This window comes from Armigeres subalbatus, chromosome 2 (assembly GCF_024139115.2).
Source record: "Armigeres subalbatus isolate Guangzhou_Male chromosome 2, GZ_Asu_2, whole genome shotgun sequence".
Classification (NCBI taxonomy): domain Eukaryota; kingdom Metazoa; phylum Arthropoda; class Insecta; order Diptera; family Culicidae; genus Armigeres; species Armigeres subalbatus.
Genome location: NC_085140.1, coordinates 64,780,896 through 64,801,722, shown reverse-complemented (window position 1 = coordinate 64,801,722; position 20,827 = coordinate 64,780,896). Strand labels below are relative to the sequence as shown.

General features: G+C 38.9%; 2 protein-coding genes across 2 annotated transcripts in view; one reads left to right on the top strand and one right to left on the bottom strand.

The window, feature by feature from the left end:
- The window catches only part of LOC134214466 (opsin Rh4), a 371,396-nt gene that overhangs the window by 84,651 nt on the left and 265,918 nt on the right, over nucleotides 1–20,827 (bottom strand). The window lies entirely within an intron of this gene.
- LOC134214464 (uncharacterized) lies at nucleotides 12,534–13,344 on the top strand. Its single transcript, XM_062693829.1, has one exon. It carries the CDS (start codon nucleotides 12,600–12,602, stop codon nucleotides 13,119–13,121), a length of 522 nt encoding a protein of 173 aa, XP_062549813.1. The 5' UTR covers nucleotides 12,534–12,599; the 3' UTR covers nucleotides 13,122–13,344.

Sequence of the window (20,827 nt, the reverse complement as noted above, 5' to 3'; positions counted from 1 at the left end):
CTTAGTACTGCCATCCCCCCAGAAGTAGTACTGCGAGGTAGTTCCTGGGGGAAACGATGGTGGAGCCCAAGGGAGTTTAGTCGGTATTACCGGTATGGTCGAGTCCGACACTCCAGTACACTTCCGTGTGGTAGTTTGGCAACTACAATGCACGTGTACTGGGTTAGTGTGTAAATGCATTCTCCCTTGTAAAAAAAAAAAAAAAAACCGTTTCCATTGCCGCCAAGCCCATAGTCCCTTCGGTACAACCAGAAAGTAATGCTTCAAAGGGGGGCCAGTGCACAACGCACCCTCGAGGTTAGCTGCGTGTCCTTGCAGCACCGAACATCGTAACTCGCTTTTTTAGAAGAACACCATGGTATTGTGCCAGCGCATTACCGGCTTTCCAGGTGGCCTTACCACTCCCTATGTCCTCGGAAGGTGGGAAGGGTCGACTTCGCGCCTGCTTCCCTCTGCACGACTGGTATCAAGAATGATGATGCCGCGTGCACCCCAAATTGACCATTCTGTGATAGGGCCTATTCGCCAGCACACAGAGGGACTTGCCGACGCGAGGCCTACGCCTGCCCCAGCCTTGACGAGGACCCCTTTTCGTTCTCGGGCTCGGAACCCGCCCGGTTGACTGACGCCGCGAAAGCGACGATACCATGTTGTTCTTCGCGCGGCCACTTGTTCGATAAAAGGATCGAGTTCGATCACAGAGCATGACCACCGGTATGACCCATGAAGCCGACTCCGATCCCTTGGACCACCTCTTATTTGCGCCTGAACTAGCCATCCTTGAGTCTACGCGCCACCTTCTGTGTAGCTCCGAGACGATTTGGGCGATAGCCGATAAAACGGCGTTCCAGCCAACTTCATCTTTACACATCCTCCGAACTAGGTTGTCCGGGGTAGTGTCCAGACCACATGTGGCAAGCATGTGGTCATGCATTGCGCGAAAACGTGAGCACACGAACAACACGTGTTCCGCCGTTTCCTCTAAACCTGCGCACACCAAACACTCGGGCAAGGCCGAGCAAGCCAGCTGCGTTACCTGCACTTTGATTTAGCAGCACGCTTAAACGCCGGGCACATCGAACCCCCCATGGGGTGCTTGCTGTTCACAGCTTTGCTGGAACAAATCAAACAATTGCGAGGGTTCGTGCAGCATTGTGCCTTTTGTTCCTCCAATCCGCAGCGTCGGCAGAGATTGCTTCTGTCAGGGCCTTTGCAGTCCCATTGCTTGTGCCCCGGTTCCAGGCACTTGAAGCAAACTTCGGGTTGCTCGTATATGCGCACAGGGCATACCGACCATCCCACCTTGACGCTCCCTAACTTAACTACCTTGGAGGCGTCCGCTGCAGATAGCCGAACCAATGCTACCTGCGTCCCTGCCGGACCTTTCCGTAGCCGAACGGCTGTGGTGGGCGTCTCCACTTCACACTGTCGCCGCAGTGCCGTGACGAGTTCTTCGACTTCAGTGATCTCGTCCAGGTCTTTAACCCTTAGATTCACCTCCGTCGTGAGTGCCCTCATCTTGACCTTCTCGCCTAGGACCTCCTCCGCCAACTTCTTGTAGGCGCCGCCCTTTTGCGAGACGCCCCGCTTCAGCTCGAGTATCATCTCGCCCATCCGGGTACGTCTTATTCGACGTACGTCGGCGCCGAGTTCACCGAGCTTGACGTCACTCCTCATCGCCTTCAAAACATCCGAGTACTTAGCCTCGTCCGCCGTGATGACTAGGGAATCGCCCCTGGAGCGATTGGCGCCTACCCTAGACTTCTTGCTACCCTCATTCGGTTTCCTCTTGTTCTTGACCAGGGTCCAGGAGGCGTCATCCCCCTCTATTTCCCTGGTCTGGTGCGGCTGAGAACTTTCAGCCTGCCGTAACCCCTTACCACCGTCTTTCCTGAGTGGACGGACCTTTCCAGGTCCTTCCTCCCCCGGTTTTGGAGGTACCTGACCGGGGTTTAGCTTCCCAGCCCCACTACCCTTGTTCGGAGTAGTAACCCTCCGCGTTTTGGAGCCGTCCCCAGGGAGCTCATCCCCTGGAGACTGTCTCCCCCGTTTTTGTGTCTGCTCCGTTGGAGCAGTCACCCCCGACGTACCCGCAAATACTTGAGCCTCAGTCTGGGTAGACTTTGGCACCACCGTCTTCGCTGGCACGCCTTGGGTCGATTCGACCTTGCCCGAATCCGCGAATCCTTGGGCCTCAGTCTGGGAAGACCTCGACTCCACCGATTTCACGGGTTTACACTTGGCCGTCCCGACCGCCCTCTCCAGCTTGGCGTCCAGCATCGACTTTCGAAGTTTCTGCAAGCTCCTCTTGAGGTCCTTGCTGATATTATGCTTCGATGACGCAAAGTCGATGATGGCGTCCAGCTGTTCCGTCGCCACCTCGAAGGCCGAAAGCCCATCGCATTTGCGGTTCATCGCCTCCACAAGCCAAGGGCCGTCAATAACCCCTACCGGCGTTTTTCTAGCCGAGAGGAAGGTTGAGTGACCCACGCTGGCGCTGCGCACTGAGCTGCCGACTATTGCTTCTGGCCTCCTAGGCGGAGACCTGAACAACCCACCTCTTGCGAAGGGGTTGTCGCCTACACTACTACTACTAATTGAAGAATTGACTTGGTTTTCCATTTTGGTCCCACGAGTTGCTCGGGAAAAGAGGTCCACCACGCCAGAGCCCAGCATGACGCGGTAAGGGACAATTACTGTGGAGGGTGCCCAGGTACCCCACAGGCTCCGTTAAAGGCCTAGCTTATTATTTCACCTCCCTCGCCATGCATCCTCTCGGCACAGGTCGCTTGACGCCTTGGGATTAGGGGTTAGGGACGATGGTCCCGGTCTAACTCGCAGTGGCTATGAGGAGGGGTCGTCAAGCCCTTGGACAAAGTCCCTGCTGCCCCCACTACCATGATAGCTTGGATATGTATACAACCATATCCATAACATGATCCTTAAGATCAAGAAACATGGTAAGATGGTGTTGGCATATCCTGGATTATCCAAACTGTCCTTGAATCCACAATTTGAGATCTATAGCCACAACACTAGCTTTTTTCGTCATTCCAAGCTTGGATATGAACTCAACTATGGCCATAACATATTCGCGAAGATCAAGAGACATGACTAGATGGTTTTGGAATATCCTGGGTCATCGAAACCGTCCTTGAGGTCAGAACTTGCGATCTACAGCTACGACACTAGCTTTTTTCGTCATTAGAAGCTTGGATATGTGTTCAACTATGTCTATAACATATTCCAGAAGACCAAGGGACATTGTAAGATTGGGATTTCCTTGGTCATCTAAATCGTCCTTGAGTCCAGAGCTTGCGATCTACAGCCAGAGCAGTAGATTTCCCAGGTAATCATAACCATTTAAAAACTATAACGTTGTCACAGTGCAAACATGCTTTATATTAACTCTATAATAGCTTTATATGGCCAAAAAAGCGAAATATAGTGCTAATAGTTACTTGTGTTTTCCGTCACTCGGTTGTATACTATTTCGCCGAAAAACACGTCGCGGAATTTTATTCGACATTCCACGAAATGTAACTCTTCGTAACACATTTCGCGGAATGCACCTTTTTTCCGAAAGACATTTCGCGGAATGTACCTTTTCACTGAAAATCATTCCGCGGAATGCCATTTGGTGGAATTCAATTAGAATAAACATCATTGAAATATTTTCCGATTTTTGCTTAATTACATACAATCCAGGCTAAGTTCTTCTGGATTGCGATTTAAATAATGTACTTGCCTCAAACTCGACATAATTTAATTATTAAGGCCCGCAATAAAATTTTACCCGAAATTACAAACTAGATATTTTCGTTTTTTTTATCGAAAAAAATGTAATCCCAAATAAAGAACTAGTCTAACAATTAACTAAACTGAATAAAATAATATTCAGTGTTTTAGTTCATAAACCCGTACCTGACCCGGATCCGATTTTTTTATCTCACAAACCCATACCCGATCCGAACCCGATATTGTACTAATTTTACATTGAATAGATACATCTGCCCGGTATAAGGCGAAAGGAGTTGATAATGACTTCTTTAAAAGAACGCGTCTGTCCGGTTTAAGGCGAAAGGAGGGGTAACGCCTTCTTTCAATGTATGCATCTGCCCGGTATAAGGCGAAGATGATACAACCTTCTTTAAAAGATCGAATGTGCTAGGTATGAGACGAAGAAAAGGGTAATGCCTTCTTATAATGGTAGCGTCTGCCCAAGGCCAGATTTAGCCGGAAGGGGCCCCGGGGCCGACAGCCACGGCCCCCCCATAAATCCGGCCGTGCGTCTGCCCGGTACAAAGCGAAGGGAGGATGCCATATTTAAATGAATACGTTTTTTCGGTATAAGGTAAAAGGAAGAAATAAAGGATTATTCATAAAAACGTCTATCCGTAACAAAGTAAAGATAAAGTAATAATTTTACACCAGTTTAATAATATGTTCCTGAAGCTATTTTTCGAATGGCAATCTAATTTCTCGCTGAAAATCGGTTCCTCATTTTGATCTGAAGTCCCGAGTTCAAGGACAGTTTGGATGACCCAGAATATTTCAAAACCATCTTACGATGTCTGTTGACCTTCCAGGAGATGTAATGAATGTAATTGTGTGCATATTGAAACTTTGAGTACTGGAAAATAGCTTCTAACTAGATGTAGATCTCAAGGACAATTTGGATGATCCAGAATTTCTCAAAATTATCTTACGGTATCCGTTGATCTCCCAGGAGATGTAATGGATATAATTGAATGCATATTGAAGCTTTGGGTACTGAAAAACGATTTTCGTGCAGCTGTATTTCTCATGACCGGAACTCAAGGACAGTTTTGATGACCAAGAATATCCTAGAACGATCCTAACATATCTGCCCAAGTAGCACACGCAACATCTTCCAAAAAGCACTTTGTTTCTATTCAGTTTCATTAAAGGCATTGGAAAAACAAGCACGAAAAAGTTGCATCAAGATGTCAAAAACGTTCAAATTGTAATGAATGTTTCACTAACATTGCAATGCAGTACGCGTTTGACATTTGGAAACAAACAACCAAAGAATACTGCACTGCGAAGTTTTGAATGGTGCTGTGGTAGAGTGAAGGACTATCAATCAAGATCCATAAATCGAATCCAGTTTTATTTTTTTCGCTGTAGTATTTTGCAACGTTATTGCAATTTTACTGCAATCGAAGGATGTGTCCGTAGGCTCCACCCCTTGCGCTTTGTAGATTGCAAAAGAGTTATATTTTATGGCACATACGCAAAGATTGTTCCTTTCCGAATAGTTGCAACACAGTGAAATGTTCAATAGTGAAACAAGTTGTGCTGCTTGGGTGTTGACCTCTCAGGAAATGTAATGGATGTAATTGAATGCATATCAAAATTTGAGGTACTGAAAACAGATTTTTTTGCAGCTGTAGATCTCAAGTCCCGAGCTCAAGAATAGTTTGGATAACCCAGTATAGTCCAGGGCTTGTGGTATTCTTATCACCTTGTATAAGCTGTAATGAATACGGTTGAATACTCAAATAAACTGAGTAACGAAAAAAAAAACTGTTTTGCTTCTGTAGATTTCAAGTCCTGAACTCAAGGATAGATTGGATGGCCTAGGACGTCCAAGGCGGAATAAAATAGTTTATTGTATATCACGGTAACTCTACGGATACGTTTCAATTAAAATCCTAATTTGAGACAGTACAACCCGCTGCCAATGTACCTAGTAATTTCTTGTTCATAACTTCAACCTGTTCATGACGTTCTAGGTTGCCCTAAGGTCTTGACCGCCCATGCCTGATATTTTTCCCTGATAGGGGAGTTAATTTCAAGCAATTTTGATGGAGATAGCGTTCACTTTTATCCATCGTGCGATTTTTTACATGTATGTAATCAAAAAAACTCTACAAAAAGATTTTTAAAACAAGTTTTAAATTATCGAATAATCAAGAACAACGTCCTTATACATTCTACATGTAGCAGTACTCGTTTTAAAAATATGGAAGAAGCCATGATTTCAATTACGGAGGTAATATTTACAAAACAATAAAAAATATTATCAATGTTTCCCCGGATCACGATACTTGAAATATCATGCGCCTCCATATTGATCATAACCTTTCAACTCTTGGGGTAATGAATAGCAAATTTGATCCCAATAGGGGCAAAATTCCATCCGGAAAACAGAGTAAATCAGGGTTTGAATTGAAAGAAGAATGAAAAAAACTCTCAGATATCATGTATGTATACATTTTCGTTTTTTGGAAGCTGTTGCGATAATAATGAACTGATTCGCGAGGCTATACCCCACAATAAACTTCTTTTAAAAAGCCTCAATTGCGGGGAGTGTGTGCAGTGTGAAAGAAATATGTTCCCCAACATAAAATGAGCGAAAACAAAGCGTTTCATTTACCCCCCTCTGTGACTTGTTTTCATGTCTTGTTATGATTAGAAGATGGTTTTGCCTCTCTTTTATTGTTGTTCGTTATCTATTGAAGGCGATTTCTGCAAACCCTGGAGAAAATTTTTAGTAAATGCAATATGGAATTGTATCAAAAAATGGTTTTTAAAATACAAAAAAAAAGAAACATTCGTTTATACGACCCACAACTTAGAACATACACTTAATACCATGAGAAAATTATAAGGCTCTTTTAGTGGAATGTCTCCATCTGTCATAAGACGAGTTTAGTACTATTCCATTGTATAGTCGAGGTTTTACTTTTAGCAGTAGCACGACCAAATAATTTTCATCCGCATTTTTCGTGAAAACTTTAAAGAGACAGGAGGTGTTTTGCAGTGCACATTAGATTAGAACAGACGAAGAGAATTAATCCCCATCGTGAAAAAATATTGTAGATACCACCACAAATGGAACTTAATCTAATCTGTAACTTGGAATCGGCAATGAAATCTAGCAGGTTAGTTTTTTATTCGAAGCAATTTCAGATCCTCTTACAATTGCATTTTTAACATTTTTACAATCTGTTTTCTTTTTTAAAGAAAATGTATTTTATTTGGCGGAAACAAAATGACAAGGATTCCATGAAGTGAACTGGTTCAAAATTATGCTGAAGGAGGGAGCTACTTTAGGCTGACCTTCGATACGACGGAAAGTGGATTATTGTTTGTGGATTATGATTGTGTACATTCAAGAGACGAAAGTGCTATGAAAAAAAAAAAATCATTTTTAGAGCTGGTATACCGACATATATTGTATGACAAAACTAATATTCTATAAATTAACAATTATAAATTACACATTGAAAAATAAAATCAAAAATGAAAAACAAAAATCCATCATTAAAGTGGAAGACTTTTTAAAAATAAAAAATTAACCTTCTACAAAATGTTTTCTTGAAACAGTTGAAAGGAAATTCCCCATGCCATCAAATCCATTGACGGAAGCGTATTTCCAGGCAAAATACACTGTATTTAACATGCCATAACGTGCCATGCCATAACATGCCACGCTATTAACATGCCATAACGTAAAAATAAATAAAATTTATTTTCACGTCATGACGTGTAATTTTTTTGTCATTGTAGTTGTGTAATTTTAAGAACAGAAGTAAATTTACGTCAATCGGACGGGGAAGGGTCGTTTGGCCGAAATCTGGCCGAAAGTCATTTGGACGAATAGGACATCTGGTCGAATAGGACATTTGGCCGAATAGGGAAGGGCAGATTAGCTGAATACCGTTCGGCCGAATGCTATTTGGCCGAATGTTGTTTGGCCGAGTATCATTTGGCTGAACAGACCATTAGGCCGAAAATCATTTGGCCGAAAGGGTTTTTTGGCCAAAAGGGTCGTTTGGCCGAAAGTGTCATTTGGCTGAATATGAAATTTGGACGAATAGGTAATTTGAAAAGTGAGAATTAGAAGTGAAAAGTGAGACGCCAAAACATAATAAATGGCACTTATGAATCATAGAGCGATAGATCTGTTGTTTAAACGTCATCTGAAAACAACAGCAGCGCATCAAAATCGTGCTTATACCTTTCTATAGAAATTAGAAATCACAGGACATAAAAAGCAAAAAAAAACCGTTCAACAGCTTTTCAAATGAATTGCATACTATCCCAAGTAACATTCGTACAGCTCTTTGGCATTCGGTGTTATTTATTGCGGTTTTATTGCAACAATGGTCACCCAATTAGCACACGCAACATCTTCCTAAAAGCACCTTGTTTCTCTCGCCATTTCCGGATTGGCAATCCCACGCTTTTGACGCTTTTACTCGCCTGGCTACTGGAGACCCAACAGAATCCGTTTATGCCTTGGAAAAGCAAAATACGTGAACAGAACCCGTAGTTTCAAGTCGAAAAGGCCTACAAAAAAAGGTATTTCATGAAAATCATTATTGTTAGCGGTATTATTTACTAAAATAAGAAGAAAGACTGAAATTTATTAATAAATTTGGGGTAACAAAGTTGGGTCGAAAACGCGATGTAATCGGGACGTGATAAAATCGTGTTGAAAACGTGATAAAAGCGGGAGTAGACAAAATCGGGGAGTGACAAAACCAGTTATTATTATACTTTTATTACCTTCACATGACTAATAAATTGACTTTATTTCTTTTAGATGTAGCCATCCAATCTTTATAAAATAAGTACTTACTTGGAATACCATGCGCTTCCATATTGATCATATCCAACCCTCACGGCATCCAAACCTAAGTGTACTCGCGTTTTCATGGGCACACATTCAACATTCAACGCACAACTGTCTTTTTTGACGTAGGACTTACGTCTTTCTTTACTATACTGGGAGCCATTTAGAATTTTTGGAAATCAAGAGCGTTACGCTGGAAGGGAAGATTTTGAACGTTATTAGCGCCTTTATCTTCGATTGATTTTTGAGATTTATATATCAATCGACTCGGACACTCTCCACCATTTTGCCTATTTCATTGAAACTTAAGATTTTTAACGATAAGCTATTGAAAATTTCAATTCTTGTCAAAGCCAGTAAAAATTTAATATGTAACCAATCCCGTGCATTCCTAACACGGACATCAGAATGCGGTATATCACGGGCCTTCGGGTCTACCGGAAGATTTTCTTTGTTTATAAAAGAAGCAGTGCCTCCCTGAGACGAGACCTGCAAAGAGGAAAAAATGTAACTTCAGCTGCTGCCAGTCAACTGCTGTCACGAACTGTCAGGTGCAACCAGCAGCTTTTTGAGTGAAAGTATTGGTATCCCAAATAAAATATTCCACATCATTTTTGTTTTACCAAGACTTTTTTACTTTAACGAGTATTCCAAACCTTCCGTTTAGCTTGTTAATAATCAGTAATAAAGCTGTGTTTTGTTCCCGGTATAAAAATCCTTATGAAAATGAATTAACTATTTCGTGAATTGGATACACTTTTATTGTGCTCAGAAGGGTCCACCTGGGGCTTAGGTGAAACAGTCAAGTAAACAGTTGAAACTCGATGGTCAACTGCACCCCCCTGGCGTCCTATACTATCACAAGGGGTTTGACAATAGCCACCATGTCCACGGACGGTAGCTCATTACCGTCCGTTGTTATTGTACGAAAATAAACATCATGTGTTTTGTTTACTACTTGTTTTGGTTAAATCTGAACATTGTTTTCAAAATAATTTGCAAGATTTACATCATTGACCATGAGAATTATGTTATTTGATGATAAAATATAATAAACTTACGAATTGGAGGGAATCTACAGGTGAAATCAAACGCTACACGAAATCATATTTCGTAACTTGTTCTCCTGCCCGAATCAAACAAAAGATATTATTATTGTTTATACTGTGACGAGCATCACAGTTGAAATGGTCCGGGGATGCAAATCGAACAACATTCATTAGTGAAAATGAAATGAAATAAATGGTGTGCTGAAAGATGTTTTAGGATTATATTGACATGCCCATAATAACTGGTATTATTTTTGACCAAATTGAAAAAGTGTAGCCAACAATATTTTGGATAAAATCCAGTTGCTTGTAAAGGCACGATTCGGGAGAAGTACTTTTCAAAATGTATGCTGGACATATTCATGAAGATGTTCGCTACGCTGAGAAGCATCTCTTGCCACGGGGCTGGTCAACTGTGATGAAAAGAAGAACAAGTGTCAAAACAAGAGAAAAGAAGCAGCGTCTTTGCAGGTCTCGTCTCAGGTGCCTCCCATTCGCCTTGACGGCAGTGAGAAAACAAAATGGGGGTTGGGTGATGCTTTTTTATTTCACCCGGCAAGGCATATAGGACGTGAATTTTAAAATTCTTGTTAAACCGTTAAAACGCGTCTTAGCCGGAAATAGTTAGATTTTTCGAGTTAGAAATTTCATTTACTTTCAGATTAGCAATACTAAAGCCGAATTATTTTGATTAAAAAAACATGTATTGATAAGTAGCCAAACATGTAGTTTTCCAAATTTCTAATACTACGTATTTAAAATCTTTTAGTAAATCAGTTTTTGAAACATTTTATAAGCATTTTAAAATATATTTCCTATCTTCACCATGTTGAAATACAGTGATTTCACGCACACGTCCGTCTCCACTAGATGGCAGCAGCGCGGCTTCGTCAAACCGAATATGCGAGTCATTACATTTTGTGACAGCAGCGCGTACTGACGTGCTTTTTGCTTGCGCATTTTTCGTTTCGTTCGTTTGTTCGCTGTTTACCTACACAGCGACAGCATGCAGTCACCAGCGGTAGAACTAAAGGTGGGTCTGCGAATATGCATGAAAGAAAGGGCTAAACGACACGCACATTAAAACATGGTTGTACTATAACCGTTCTAATTCCCCAGCAGAAAAATCAACTACACTGATGAAAATAAAAATTTGATTCAAATAATTATTTCATTTATTTGCAGTAGGCATTAGCAATTAAAGATGCACAATCAGCAATAGTGTTAATATCCATTTTAGATTAGGAAATTTCGCTGTATTACATGTAAATGTTTTAGAAAAATCCACAAAAAATAATTTCCAGAAGAATACCTAAATAAACTTTATCTTATTCTTTGTTTTTCATTTTCTGAGAAATTGAATTATTAAACTTGACGTCGACTCGGAGTTTGCAAACAAACCATGGAATCAAAACATTAAATAATTTTTCGTTGATGTATTAGCAGTACCTCCTCTATTTTAGTATGGTTACGGCTCCTTGATTTGTTTCTTATTGTTGTGATATTTTTCAGTAGTGAGCACGCATGTTAGCAAAAAAAGTGACGAAATTGGTGCTGTATTTCTTTGTTTGGAAAGCACATTTTGCCTAAGTCTTAAAATATTATTAATAGAATTTTCAAACTTAAAATCAATAAGAAATCTATAAATGCCCTACATTTGCTTGAGTAAATAATGGCATAATAGTTAGAAACAGAGAAATTCTAATTATGTATTTAATTATTAGTTTTATTTCCAGAGTTTTTGAATAAACAAATTGCTAATAATTCTACACAGCATGGAAGTTTTGTTTCCAATATCAATACCTATAATCAAACTCCATAGATCCAAAAGTTAGAAGTTAAATGTAAATACGTTACGTTTATACAAGTCCTACGTCTACTCGCGGTTATGTTAAAAACATTACCCTTTGCTCGTTTTATTATTTCAGCTTAGCTGCGTCACAGCATGCGCGGATTAATAAATATGACAGTTGAGCGTGGCTTTCGTTTTGAGTGGGGTGCCCTTGAAAACGGGAGTAATTTCAGTTTTGGATTCCGTGAGGATTGTCTTTAAGGCAATAGAGGCCAAAAAAATCCACCTCCTAATCCGGAACATTGAGAAAATCCTTAGTAAATGCGGGATGTGTAACAGAGATCATCACCGCTTTTGATCATGCAAGATTATTTTCATCGACTTTTTTCTAATAATCTTGGATAAATGGTATGAAACTGTATCAAAAATAGTAACATTCTTATATGACTCATCACTTCGACAAGTGACGTGACTATACTCGCCAAAACTTCTAACGAAGAACATACGGAGGAATCGATTAATATTAAATTTTTCCTCTAGTATAGTTTTTTTTGTGCATTTATGCTTATATTTGTTATGGTTTTCCTGAAAACTTCTTTGATAATTGGACAATTTACAAGAAACGGTAAAAATAATTCTTGTGGTAAGAAAAACTAATTCTTTGTGGCCCTCTATCAAAATTTCACAACTAAATTATCAGTTATTATGAAATTCGCCTACTTTCATTAGAATGACATCATTTTCATCTTTCGCTTTATACCGAATTCCTGCTCGTTCAAGTTCAGTAGCTTTCTAGGAAAGGTGAATCACTTCTATTTACACGATTCTTCTTGGCAAAACAGAGGCAAGTATTACACCAAAATAAAAAAAACTCCCCCATCAGTATACCATACAGTGAACGCGATCGAAGGGGATTCCCCAACCGCACACCACCAGACCATATGCATGTCCGAACACAGCACAGTCCTATCGCGACACTATAAGCCGCGTATGAGAATAAACGAATAACCGTATAGACGCATGCACCCATCGAAGCACTTACACCACCGTGGGGGCGCCGTTCATAAAAGCAATCTTCCGGACGGTCATGCCACTCAGTTGATTAGTTGAGGTTTGCCGGAGACAAGCAAAAAGTAATTCTTCTCTCATAATGGCTGGAAACTTGATCGGTACGATTCCGGAGTTCCACGGTTCCGTTGACGATTGGAACGTGTACCAGGAACGGTTGGAACAGTTCTTTGAAGTGAATGATATCCCCGAAACGAAGCAAGTTGCGCTGTTGATCAGTGTCATCGGTGGGGATTCTTATAAAACCTTGCGGGACCTTTGCAATCCAGTGTTACCGAAAAATAAAACCTTCGATGAGTTGTGCACCCTCCTGCGGAAGCAGTACACCCCTCAGGTGGCCATATTCCGCGAGCGAACGAACTTCTACAACGCCCGCCAGGAGGGTTACGAAAATGTGACTCAGTGGTACGGTCGGCTGAAGAAGTTGTCGGTGGACTGCAAATTTGGGGAGACTCTGGAGGCAATTCTGCTGGATAAGTTTGTGACCGGGTTGAGGACGGGCCAGATTATGGATCGGTTGTGCGAGGAAAACGAATCGCTCAAGTTGGAACAGGCCCTGGAGCTGGCCGTGAACAAGGAGTGTGCCATCAATGGCGCCAGTTAAATGTGATGAGGGGGGATTTTGGGGCTGAGCGAGTGATTGAATGCGTGCAACACAAAAACATAGAGAGTAAGAGAGGATAGAAGTGTTTTAATTATTAACGGAGAATGTTCGCCAGAGTGTATTATTTTCCTACCTTAGCATCTAAGGTCACTGCTGTTAGATAAGAAGTTTTTAGTTATCTGGAGATTTAGTTTAATAAATTAACCACATGAAACGGATCAAATATGGCGTATTGGTATTTCCTGGGAAAATGAAGTGAAAGAATATCCTCTCTAGAAAAAAGCATTCATGTTGGGTCAGGGAATCCAGTGAGGGTTGTTGTGATGACTCATCCTATAAGGCGAACGGGGGGAGATTCCGGTCGTAATGCAGAAAGTGGTTCTTGACTCATCTCTAGAAGTACGATGTATTGCGTAAAATGGTGGAATCTATCGCTTTGCTAGAAGATGGGAGAGCTTTTCTATGGTGAGTTGTATTATTTCCTTGAAAAGCATGGTCATGGGTTCGTAGCATAAAAATAGTAGAATAATTAATCTCAAGCTTTCAACATTTATTTGAAAAAAAAAGTATATGATATTTTTATATTGACGATTTTTAGTCAAGTCAAAGGCCGATTATGTTCAAAACGTTCGTTAAAACTACTTACATAATAATACTTTAATGATAATATTAGCATCGATTTGGAAGAAAAATCAAATGTTAGAATACTTCGCAAGATTAATCGTTTTATACTTTCTAAATGTGCAAAATAAAAATAAATATCAATCCCTATTATGCATTGAAAACGAAAAATTTCTATCTATGCTGAGAAAATTTATTCTTTTCGTTTATTATTATTTTAGAAGTTGAAAATTAAAAATTGTATTTCAACGTCAATGTTTCAAAATTTCAAATAACCTTTTTGCCCAACAAAAGTAAGAGACAAATTTAGTTAAAATTATATTTTTTTATCCTTTTTCCACTTTTTTCTACTTGTTCAGAATTATTCCTTCAAGTAACCGCTAAAACATGCTTATCGATTGATCTAAAATCCTCAAGTGTGGTTTTAAGACGTTTGAACGTAATCGGCCCAACTAAAAAAATGCCACATAATCATTCATCGCAATGCAGTCATCACGTCATAGCATTAATTTCATTTAAAAATAATATCAGCTTCACGCTTTATTTTCACGTTTTAATCAAACACAGTTTCTAAACCTCTTTTAAACCTGATTTTCATTTGTATGAATATGGCGAAAAAGGTGAGGAACAATTGAGTATTACTCACTTGTTCTACTGAAATCGGAAATGACATCTTCACATGACAACATTCAGTTGTAAGACTACAAAAATGGATTATGAATCGTAAACATTTAGTGGGAATACCTGCAGCTTCTGCATAGTTTAAAAATATTATAGCATATATTATGTAACAAAAAGGCTCCGTTTGATTCGACTTATTTTTCCATTTCTTTAAATATTACAAGTTGTCGTTACTATGGAGCTTGTATTCAATATTGCGTACAAGAAACGGTTGGATGTAAAATTTAACGCTATTGAACACAAAAATTTGAGTTCAAATATTTCCACTTGCTGGCGTACATAAACACAAAGTTTGCATTAGAGTTGAATTTTTGAATTTTGGTTGAGCGAGTTAAGTGTTAAAACTACTGTGATGTGGCATATCTAGTAGCGACATCTGTTTTCGACCGCGTGAGTTATCAATATTCCTTTTGCATACTTTTGGTGAAAAAAAAATCCTAGGAAAAATAGGCAAGTTTGGATTGAGCTCATCGGCTACATCGGCATCTGGTGTTCACAGACAAGAATCAAAAATAACGTTTCGAAGAAAAAGTATGTAGGCGGTATAGGAAGAGTAAAAGAGTAATTTTCGCTTTTGTTCAAGCTAATGGATAATTTTATTTCCTTCAGAATGAACACTTATCCGGTTTGTGCTTATTTTCCAGCTAGATGGCAAATCTGATGATGGAATACCTCTAACACAATGGAAATTGGAGTTCCAATTAGCGACGTCCAGGATAGCGGCACATTTTTTACTCTCAATGCTTTTCGCAACACTTGAACATCAACAAATTAGATAGATGTTTTAATCAAATATTTAACAAGTACTTTGGAGGTGTTTACTATTTTTAGATGAGAGATGTGTTCAGCAAGCACATGCATTTGATGAGCATTCAGTGTACTGTGCATTTCGAGGGAAAGATCTTCTCTAATGTTACACGCGGATTTTAACTGTCAAAATAAAATGAAGTCCTACCACAATGTTCACGCACAAGTTATACACTCATCTCATTAATCCTGCTAGTTTTATTTACAGCGTTGATTTTGTACCGAATGTATAGTTAATGTGACCAACCAGCAAGGCTTGCAAATTTGCACGAAAAAAGTACATTTTGACCCAAAAATTTCAAATATTCAAAAATATAAAAATAATAAAATATGATTTGATATACTTTGGAAAATGATTGTTTTGTCAATGTTTTGCTTTCATCTTCCACATGTAATAAAACTAATTCAATCAATGATTGAATCCAAAATGTTGAAACTATATGAAAATAGTGTACTACAGAATAGAGTCATTAAGTGTAAGAAATGTAATATTAGCAAATTCCAATTTCAAAACATGTTTTCACCAAAGGTCCATGAGCACACCTTTTTTTATGGGGAAGGGGTCGTTAGTTCGTTAGTCAGTCGGAAATTCATTCCGAATATGCCATTTGGTCGAACGAACTATTAGACCGAAACCCATCTAGCCGAAAATTATTTGGTCGAAGTTGGCATATGGCCGAAAATGTCGTTTGGACGAACTGGTCATTTGTCCGAAAAAGTTGTTTTGCCGAATAAGTATAACGGATCATGCGGCAAAAAATATCCATTGGCCGAACTGAACTTGACAAAAAGCCGTGGGGTTTGGGGGTTTGGCAGAAGGGGCCATTTAACCGAATAGGTCATTTAACAAAAAAAGAAAAATTGTTCATCATTTTATTGTTCCCCTCGTAATTGCTTATCGGGATTAGCTAAGCAATAACAATAGACACGGTTCACCAATTTACTAGTCTTTCTCTAACATTATTTTCAATGTCGATGCCGACCATGTCCTTAAAGTCAACTTGGGATTAGAAGAGGATAATTAATAAGAAAATTATTTTGAGCTTTTTAGTGGAATGTCTTCACTTGTCATAAGACGAGTTAGTACAATCCCATTGAATTCCACCACTTAATTGTATAAGTCGAGTCAAGTACGAGACACTGAAGACGGCCTTACATTTGAGGTCGAAATACGTATCTGTCAAGATACAATTAAGTGGTGGAATTCAATGGGATTGTACTAACTCGTCTTATGACAAGAGAGGATAATTAGTTCGACATTCAGACCGAAGAATCCTCTGCATCTACCTGAACACCACGAGAAAGATTGGCTAATTGGGAAGGTAAATAGTATTTTGGAAGCTGCCTTGATTATCGATTAAAAATAATCATGAATTCACGTGATTTTTTGAACGAAATTGTTTAAAAACTAAAAAACAAAAACCGCGATACAAACCAATTCAACGTATTACTAAATGCGTTTCGTTTGGTAAGCAATAACATGATCTGAAATCTACTAAGCGCAATGCTTGCCTAAAGGCTTTTGCCTGCTGAGAAAGGTTGCACATTTTTTTTGCTCGAACTGACGAGAACTACAAAAGCACGATCTATCAAATAAACACTAATTCTAAACTAATCAATGCCTCATGCCAAAGTACACGCCTTCCTGCATAACCTTTTTGAAAAGGTGCAGTTCAAAATGGGTAGGATTTTCAGATGTAAGTAAAATAGGCATAAAAAGTCACTGTTTTTGTACCCTTTTCCACGAAACCCACTCCCCGCGATATACCCGCCCACCAATAAATAATCTTCAGTTACGACCTGAAAGATGATTAAATTATCTTTCGAAACAGCTCCAAAAATCCAAAATTTTGGCCAAACAATAAAAAAGTTATGGCAATTTCAATTTGTGGTCAATTTGACCCCAGAGCACAGACAACGTAACTTTTTTTGAGCACAGACAGAAGGTTAAAAAGATTTTCAGCCCTAGGCAGGCTCATATCTTACCCTTTCATTTGTTTAATTGAGCAATTACACTGATTCTGGTCAATCACGGAGTAGCAACCATTGATATGTACAGTCAAAACTGAGCAAACGACTTGTTCGGCCTGACGTTTGACCAAATGACATTTGCGGCCTAATGACGCTCATAATATTTTTGCCTAATTGACCTAGTCGGCCAAATTGCCAGTTCGGCCATATGTCCCTTTCGGTCGTGAGTCTCATTCGGCAAAATGACATTTTCCGTCTAGCCAAACCGTTTTCCGTCCAGTAACCGCTTAAGACAAACGTTTGTATATTGTTTGTATTGTATTGTATATGTATATTGCATATTACATCATACGTTTAAACACTCCTCGGAATGTCTCTTCAGTAGCCTTTTGTGACACCACGGCGCTGTGTTGGCTTTTGCAATCAATTGGACCATATTGGTAAACGAACAAAACTTTATGTTCGGTTATAGCAGTCCAGTGAGTTCCAAAGAGTGCCTTTTTGGCATTCGAGATGTAGAAAATATTTACATATTTTAATCAATGTAGGCTTCGATTCATTGAAAAGATTGGAACTCATCGAGATTCTTAAAAACAAACAAACGTAAAATATTTTCCTTTAAAACAGAGAAGCAATAATAGATCGTAAAGAAAAATAGTAAATGTTAGTATGTATGTATTAGATTGCTATGGCGCTGTAAATCTTGTGATCAACATCATTTGTTAAAGGTGGTATTGTGCCTTGTAACAAATAACAACTTTTGTGATAATTCTCCAAGGCTCTAATAAATGTGTAAAATTTATCCGCAGTATAAATAGCGCGTGCTATCAAAGCATTCACCACCAGAATCTACCACGTGGCAGTAAATTTTAAAAAAATATCGAAGTAGCTTTTTTTTCTAGAAAAAAAGAAAAACAAACTTCTTGGGCGGCTATCGCTTATTTTTTGTTGCGACTAAACTCCCCGTAACGCTCGCTGGTTAGACACTTTCTTCTATGGCTCTACGTTCCAACTGGAACTTGGCGTGCTTTACAACTTAGTATTCTATTCGCATTTCCTCAGTTATTAATTGAAAGCATTCAAGACACTAGGGTGGTTAAAAAAAGTATTTTGCTCCACCACGCTCATCTCATGTTCTGAGGGTTCTCCGAAAATTTGAGCTGATTTGGATAAAAACTGATTTAGCACAAGCCGTTTCAAGTTTGCATGGAAATTAGCATGGGGAAATTATTTCTGTATGATTTCTGTATGACTTTGTTCGAGTATTTTTAAAGCATGCATTGACAAATGTTTGATATCCTAGAGAACCTTTGAACCTTCAACAAAATTTTTGGAAGATTGAATAAATTCGCAATAATAAAGAATAGTTAGATTAAAAGAGGCAGCCCCCACCTCAAACGCTAAAATCGTCAAATGAGTCATATACTTTTTTTCCAATAGCCAACTCGGTGATCAATACATCAATCCCTGCATGCGTGTGCGTGCGTGTACAAACTAACCCCTACAGTGCACAGTGGCTAAAATCGTGTTTTGAGCGCGTTTATTTTAGAACCTTTATTATGCAATTTAGCGCAATGGTGCCTTCGGGACATTTAGTCAGAAAGGTCATGCGTTTTTTTGGAGGTATTCGGCTTACTGATCAATCCCTCTAAAAGTGTGATGAAAAATTTATTTTTTCCACTTTACAACATATAAGGTTTGATTCTTCATAGAAGTTGTAGTAAAAGTTCTCCTGAAAAACTTTGTCGAAGACACAAAGTTTGTAATTTCGTTACTTTTGGAGATTATTTACCCTTGTCATAAGACGAGTTAATACAATCCTGTTGAATTCCACCACTTAATCGTATCTTGACAGATACGTATTTCGACTTCAACAGTAAGGCCGTCTTCAGTGTCTCGTACTTGACTCGACTTACGAGTACGAGACACTGGAGACGGCCTTACTGTTGAGGTCGAAATACGTATCTGTCAAGTACAATTAAGTGGTGGAATTCAATGGGATTGTATTAACTCGTCTTATGACAAGTGAAGACATTCCACTAAAAAGCTCAAAATAATTTTTCTTAACGATTATTTACCGTTTATGCCTACAACCTCTCAAAAATGGGTTTTTCATCATATCTTTTTAATTTTCATTTCTAAATTTTTTGCTTTTTTTTAGAAAGTTTCAGATAATATTAAAATACACCGCTGGGTGGCTATTGTAACTTAAAAACTTGAAAAATGAAAAAAAGTTATAACAGTTTTATTGGATTTTTTGTCATATTTTACTGCTACTTGATACCTGGCAAATTGTGGCAGTCAATCTCATGCGCATAACAAAGTACAAGTAATGAACTTTAAATTAATACCTGTATTGTAGAGTTGTAAGCGAATGTAAGTAATGTTTCATCAAAAACCATTTCCTACTTTGCAAGGTAAAAATCAATCACCCACCACAAGGAGTTGATGAACCAATGCACCATGCGTCTCCATATGATTGTATGCTTATACATCGAACATGTTCAAAACTTGTGATGATGATGATGATGATACTACCATCTATTGTAGCAAGGCACCTGCCAATAGCACTGGTCATATTTGACAAACGATTTGTTCCTAATTATAATATTGTTAGTATTTCATCAAACTCCTGTATGAAGGGCCAAAAATGGGTGGGTGGGTCCATAAGCAAATACGCTTATGCAAAATCCACGGGATGAGTAGAGAATCTCCTTCCAGAAGAAAGTTCGTACAATAAATAATATAATTAAGCCCTCGTTCCCCAGATTGACCCAATAGATTGGGAGAAGAGCCCGCCCTTTATCCACAAAATGTTAACAATAGGAAGTTGGCAATTCCACTCTTCCTATCCAAATCGCTTCAATTGGGTGCCCTGATGGTTTATTTTGAATTTGTGGTCACATAGTTTCAATATACGTTAATAATAAATACAATGGAATTTTCTCACCAAATTTCAAATCGTTTGACCTGGTTTGACCACAAGATCCTTTCTTCAATACCAGTTCGTTTTGTGATTAACTGTTGTCTTCAGAGATGGGAAAACCAATTGTCATTCGAGGAATATCTTTGATAAAATCAGCAAATAGGTTTTGCTTCAATTGAAATAGAATTCTTGAATCCTGAAAAGATTATGTGAGAAGACGGAAGGCAGTATAAACATAATAACATAAGTATGCTGATTAAAACTAATATGCACCCCAAGATGCACCCTAATTTAGAAAAAATATAATAAAACTGTAGTATGCAGTTTGCAGTTACTCGTGTTATACATATGCACAGCTCGTGTTATACATATGCACAGCAGTTGGGCTAGTATAAATTTTAGATTTAAATACTTCGCACACGATTATCATTAAAAATCATTTTGAGTTTTCTGAAGACTAGTTCATATTTGATAAATTTTAGATATAAAACCTGAGCGTCTTGTGTTTTAATGTTAAAATTTTGCGGAATAGCATCTTAAAAAATAAAAGAAAACATGTACGGTTAGAACGCGAATATAATTAGTAATAAAAATGATTGAAAAATGAGAAATACGACCACACTCAATGAAACATATTTTTTGGAAACAAAATGTGTTGCCCTGGGAGCGTTGCTCAAAAGGATCTTCTTCCTATAAATAT